General features: G+C 44.3%; 1 protein-coding gene across 1 annotated transcript; it reads left to right on the top strand.

Moving 5' to 3' along the window:
• The first annotated feature begins 1059 nt into the window (after positions 1-1059).
• On the top strand, positions 1060-5820 carry LOC102693004 (uncharacterized). Its single transcript, XM_006629339.3, has 5 exons — positions 1060-1294; positions 2827-2932; positions 3725-3831; positions 4194-4366; positions 4840-5820. Exons 1-5 carry the CDS (start codon positions 1174-1176, stop codon positions 5113-5115), a joined length of 783 nt encoding a protein of 260 aa, XP_006629402.2. The 5' UTR covers positions 1060-1173; the 3' UTR covers positions 5116-5820.
• Positions 5821-5981: the final 161 nt, after the last annotated feature.

Here is a 5981-nt window from a genome sequence, read left to right as displayed (position 1 = left end):
CACCGGATTGCTCGCTCACACGTCAGCTTCAGTTCAGCTTTTTAGTTTTATTTGCTGTCGGCCACCGCCTTACTCTGGAGCTCTAAGGTGTGATCTGTGAGCCGAACTTTGCACCGTTCTGTCCTGCCTTGAGGAAGCTAACAATTATAATGTAATCATTGCTTTTAAAATGATTATCCTGCAATGAATGGGTAATTGTGCAATTATTCCAAAGGTATTAGATCAAAATTATTAGCAGAGTTAATATTAATAACGACAGGTCCGTATTTGGCGTTATGGTTTTTGACGTGTGAAACCGCACGGCCTCACCAAGGCACTGACAGTGTGATAAGTACATTTATTAGAAAGCTATACAAAACCATTTATTTAAAAAAATATTTCTCTTATTTTAAAAAATAGCACAGCAATAACCCTAATAAATCAGTTTGGCCCCGAAATACACCTAGCCAGTTATTACCAGTTATTGCTCCTATCGCCATCCTCCACTGCTTTGGTTACGGCTCCAATCTGCCATCTAGTGGTGAGTTTTTGTGTCCCTGATTAGGACAGGCGGTGTAAACCGATTTTCTTAAGATCTCTACGTCCGTAACATCACGAACGCACCACACATGTAGCGCATGGACGTCTTTCACAGAATTCTTGAATACTCACGTGTAGTAAATAAATGTTTAGATTAAATCTGGCCCAAACTACTTCTTGTCCCGATCCCCCAAATCCCTCTGTGTAGTACCATGACCGATGCTACATACTCCCGCTCTCGGATGTCTCTTATTCCTGCTGCGGGTCACAGCGAGACGCCCTAAGGTGCTGGCGTGCTGTGAGATTACACCCTGGAGGCCCAGACGAGTACACGGGGACAAATTTATTAAAGCCATCTAGCGGGTCTTTAGAAGGTGGGTGAAGTCCGGAGTCTGATCATGGATGGGGAGAACACGCTAACTTCACACAGATCGTATCCTAAGCCGGGCGCAAGTCACAGACAGCACTACAGTTGTCTGTGACTTGTTCCGGAAAAACTACAGTACCCATGAGCACTGTGCTGCTCCAGGGGGCGGAGGACCCGCCTTTCGTAACAGTCCACTGTTATGAAATACATTGGTATTGTAACGCGTCTCGTCTGAAAGTTGTCCGGATTGAGGCAAACGGTGGGCACAGCCGTAACAGGGAGGAATAATGTGGGGTACCGTTATGGGAAACGCCGTGGTCAAAACTGCCGCCATCGATCTGGCTATACAATGGTCTTGCTGGGCAGTATCCGCTGTCTTCAAATCCGAGAAGATCTACGACCTAGCTGGTGAGGACTGCGCTTGAGAGATACTTGAGTCCTGTTTGGCTGTGTCTTGTGGCTAAACTGACCAAGAGCAATTGGGACCATCTTGAATCGCACCGCAACTCGCATTATGCAACGGTTCTGTTCAGTTGGAGCGGGTCTTGTTCATGTTTACTACATCTCAAGAACAGTGCAGAACAAATCTCGTCATTTAGTATACGCCTTTTCTTAGGTCGCATGAATTGTATTACTATTTGGGGGTTACACTAAACTTTCTCTCGATTTATTCTGTGCGTGCTGTTTACTGTTACACATGGATGTGGGTTTTGGGGGTGTGATTGTGACACAAAGGAGCAGGTGAACGTTCATTGCCTGTTGAAAGGTGAAAATAAAATAGATTACGTTTCGGCTGTGTGAAGAAGGCAATTTCATTTCTTCACTTTCAGCGTGCAATAAATCTGTATCTACTCCTTTCCATCTTCCGCTTGCTGATTCAGCTCCTTACTCGAACTTCTTGATTGTGAAAGAAGCTGTTTCAATTTTAGACTACCGGGAAATTTCGTTTACAAGAATTTCGTTTTGGTACTACCGTAAATTCCAGAAACGGGGCGCACATAAAGTGTCACAATACACTAATGTATTGCAAACATTGATACCCGGAGAAGGCTCCACAAACGTTGTCTCTTCTCTTTTCTGCATGGAATAAACCTTTACTTGTTCTTTTGCAGCCTACGCATGCTGACGCAGCTACCTATACTTGTATTGCAAACTAGTTTGAAATAAGTGGTAACTTAACTGGAGAGAATATTCGGTATTGGTAATCATTAGATTTAGAGAGAATCGGTTTATTTCCATGATGATTCTTATAACAATAAAGAATCTAATGGTTACAACTTGGTCGCCTAACGGGTCTAATGAAGTTCGCAAATTCAAGTCATAAACTCGCTTTTAGTCGTTAGCGATATAGCTTTCTACTAATGTACATAGAAATGTAGCCTTTACTCGTACAGAGTATTTAAAAAACACCGTAAACTGGAGACTGGAAGTACTGTAGATCGGTTGCCGAAGTGATTCAGAATCAATTAAACACATTGAGCGAAATGTAGATTATAGTTATTTTGTTGAGATAGTGAGAGTTGGTAGCTTAATTGACGGTTCATCAAAAGGCTAATAAAAGAGACTTTATTAAATCTGATTTACGGAACCCAAGGCGCTTAACGGCGCACCTGCTTACTTGTCGGAATCGCCATTTTCATGTGGAAGCGGTCACGTCAAATACGAACTCCCACGACATTTTCTTCTAAATGGTGGCAAATCTCTGTGTTTTCCTTAATCCCCGTCGTCAAGTCATAATCCCGATTTCCCACTTGACCTTTGATGGGGGGTAATGATGGGTGTCCCCTCAGTTTTATTCGAAATCTCTCACGGCGCAGCTGGCGGACCGCGGACTTCGTTAACAAAACTGAACGTTTTGCTGGACTCGCAGACATGTCGTCCCAGGATGAGGTATTTCCGAAAAGCAGGAGTGACTCTCGTCTCTGGCTCTGTCTTTACAGGTACGGGATCCTTCATCCTGCTCACCCACCTGAGCCGCCGGTGGGGAGGGCACAGCTACACGCGTCAGACCGTGCATGGCTGGCTGGTGACGGCGTGGGGGCTCCGGTAAAATAACAATACAGAATGACTTTGCACCCGTTGCCGTGTTATTATTGTAGTAATCGGAGATTAACTGAACAGTTTGAACAGGGGAGGGGACGGGAGAAGATGCCCGAAAAATGACAAGACTGCAGAAATGATGACAGCTGTCATATTACTACCCACTGAAGAACAATCCCTTAAAACAGGCGTCTCCAGCCCTGTTCCTGAAGAGCCCTCATGCCGTTTATCCAATAGGTCAAGGGTTCCATATCCTGGTCCTGGAGGCCCACGATACTACCTTAATTACTTAATTGAAGCCCGCCTGCTTAGTTGAAGTTTCTGAGGAATGACGGCAGCCGAGATTCGTGTAACAGTAGAATCCTTTATTGAATTTAATGAAAACTTTGACTTAGCCCACTTGGCTGAGGGGCACCCTCCCAGCCATAGGATGGGGAGACTGGGACCCCCATTCCTGGTGAAAGGGTGCCCAAGAGGTAGCTGCAAAGGTGGAGATGGATGTGAAAACGAGCGAGGAAGAGAAGAGGGTGAAGTATATATGGGAACTGAGGCAATTCTATCGGGATTAGGTGCGAGCTGCCGCAGATGGGTTTAATGAGTTTGGCTGTCTTCAACACACCCGAACTTGACATGGTTCCTTTGTGATATTCCATGGATTCAAGTTGTGGTAAAGCCACACAAACTAAATGGTAAAATGTTTCATAAACCAGAAAATCTCAGTTTTGGGAGAAAAAAAAACAGCAGCTTTAAATTGTCTGCTTTATGTGGTTTTCAGCAGATCCTTTCTCCTCCATGTAGGCTGGGCACATTCCTGTTCTTGCGAATGATGGCTGCTGGCCAGGATCGGCGCTTTAACAACATCAGAGACAGACCAGGGGTTTTCTGGTTCTACTGGACCATGCAAGGTACCCAGGATTCACCCGTGGGTCTGTGGCAGTTCACGCTGCTTTCAAGACCATACAAGTAAAACAGGTTAACACCCTGCTGAACTCAGTCGCCAATCAGCCAGAGATCCATGGGATGGAAATGTATCAACTCTCTACTGGAAGTCAGCCAACATAGACACATTTTCTGGAAATGTACCAAGTCCATGGCAAAACAGCATACGCAACAGTATTGTGCACTCAAGATTTATTTGGCAGCTGAGACAGATATTGTGATTTTGTTGAATCCTATTCTCCATTTTGAATTTTTTTTTAACAGGCAAGCTTAATGGTAAAATGAAGTTAGCAGCAGGCAGAGCTTCACCTGTACATTGTTATTCCAGGGGTGTGGGTGTTCACGACTCTCCTTCCCACCGTTATCCTAAACACGGAGCGCCGGAACCCACCCCTGGGCTTCCGAGACTACCTGGGCTGGGCCCTGTGGGGAGTGGGCTTTCTCATGGAGGCCATTGCAGACCAGCAGAAGTGGAACTTCAGACGGGACCCCGATAATGCTGTAGGTACCACTCTGAGGAAACAGCTGGGCACTCTGCTGCCTCCAAATTACAGAGGGGGCCATGCACAAGTTGGGGAAAAATATGACAATGGAATGGAGCAGGGCTTATTCTGAACCCTCACAAGGTGATAGTGCCCCAGGAGATAGGCTAGCTTTGATTTAATCCAAAAGGGGAGGCTAAACCCTTTTCTATAGTAGAATTTATGAGTGGGGTAGGTGGGGTTTAATGTTGGGTTAGATGACCCAAGATTGAAAACAGTGAACGATCCACACTAGCAAGGAAATGAGAAGTCCTGATGGTACAGAAGCACCAGAACAGTTATATGGTGGAGGAAATGGTCATCCAACACAGTGGAAAGCATTTATGTATAGATATCCAGCTTGATGGTTGATTTCTCACCTGAGAGGCAGGTCTAGCTTCTGTATTCACTAATTGGGCTCTAATGACAAGTCCCTGTGCTGTGCTTTGACAGGGGAAGTTCATCCGGCATGGGCTGTGGGCCTACAGCAGGCATCCCAACTACGTGGGAGAGATCATGCAGTGGGCGGGCCTGTTCATCTCTGCCTCTTCAGTGATGCAGGGCACCCAGTACCTTACCGTCACCTCGCCCCTCATCCTCTGGTTCCTCATTCGCTACCTCAGTGGAGTCCCCCCCTTGGAGGAATATGCACTTAAAAAGTGGGGCGCGGACCCTCAGTACCAGAAATATGTCAAGGATACTCCTGTTTTCTGGCCCTTCTGGAAATAACAGGTCAATGCAGACTCTAGCTTTGGCTGCAATGGGTGCAGGGGAAATATTAAACATTACAGAACACACTTCGAAACTTCAGTTTCTTACATACTAAATGAACTGTAGCAGGTGCTTATGCAGATACCAAACTGAAAATATTACCACTTGGTGAAAATGTTACTGGTTGGGGGTTTCTGCTTCATTTGATAAGTTTTTATATAAAGGAAGAGGATCTGAAAATAATGTAGAATTAAGTTGGATACTAAACCTCAGTAAAACACTGTAATAAGGGTGTTCCACTCTCACAAGCAATATTTTCATTGACTTATTTTTACAGTACTATAATGTACAATATAAAAATGAAATCAGAGGTAACACCTTGGCATTTAGTGCATTTCAAACCAGCCCTCTAACGTTATCAAGTTAAAATACCTTGTATTTCACATATAATCCAATTTCACAGTAGGTTAAGGATTTCCTCTTCAGAAATGAAATACTGTACTTAGCACAGAATACCACTGGTCCAAGGTGCATTCTAGGCTTTGGCACTAACAGATGTACTGCATTGCTTGATAACAGATGAGCTGTGACTTTTCATTCTAACACAGATCTCCATTTTAGAAATAATCCTTTATGTAGCAGTCTGAGAAAACGTAGACTATAATTAATGGGTGGGGGTTCATCAAAGTTTTGATATTTGCTAATAAAAACCCTGGTATGAAACACTTGGAAGTTCTAGTATTCTTCCAAATACAGTATTCACTAACTTTAAATGCAGTCCAGCATCATTTTTTCATTACAGTGCACCAATTCTGTATCTTCACATCCGGGAGCAGTTACTAACAGTGAAAAATGTCATTTTCCCAACCATGCAGAACCTATAC

Source organism: Lepisosteus oculatus, chromosome 1 (genome assembly GCF_040954835.1).
Source record: "Lepisosteus oculatus isolate fLepOcu1 chromosome 1, fLepOcu1.hap2, whole genome shotgun sequence".
NCBI lineage: Eukaryota > Metazoa > Chordata > Actinopteri > Semionotiformes > Lepisosteidae > Lepisosteus > Lepisosteus oculatus.
Note: the sequence above shows the minus strand (reverse complement) of the source record. Positions and strands in the feature narration are given on the sequence as shown.

What these genes read in the sequence shown, in the direction of transcription:
- LOC102693004 (XM_006629339.3), top strand. Translation starts at nt 1,174, where the DNA reads ATGTGGGGTACCGTTATGGGAAACGCCGTGGTCAAAACTGCCGCCATC. An exon ending in GTTCTACTGGACCATGCAAG is followed by an intron (nt 3,832 to 4,193) that starts GTACCCAGGATT and finishes TTGTTATTCCAG; the next exon opens with GGGTGTGGGTGTTCACGACT. An exon ending in GACGGGACCCCGATAATGCT is followed by an intron (nt 4,367 to 4,839) that starts GTAGGTACCACT and finishes GTGCTTTGACAG; the next exon opens with GGGAAGTTCATCCGGCATGG.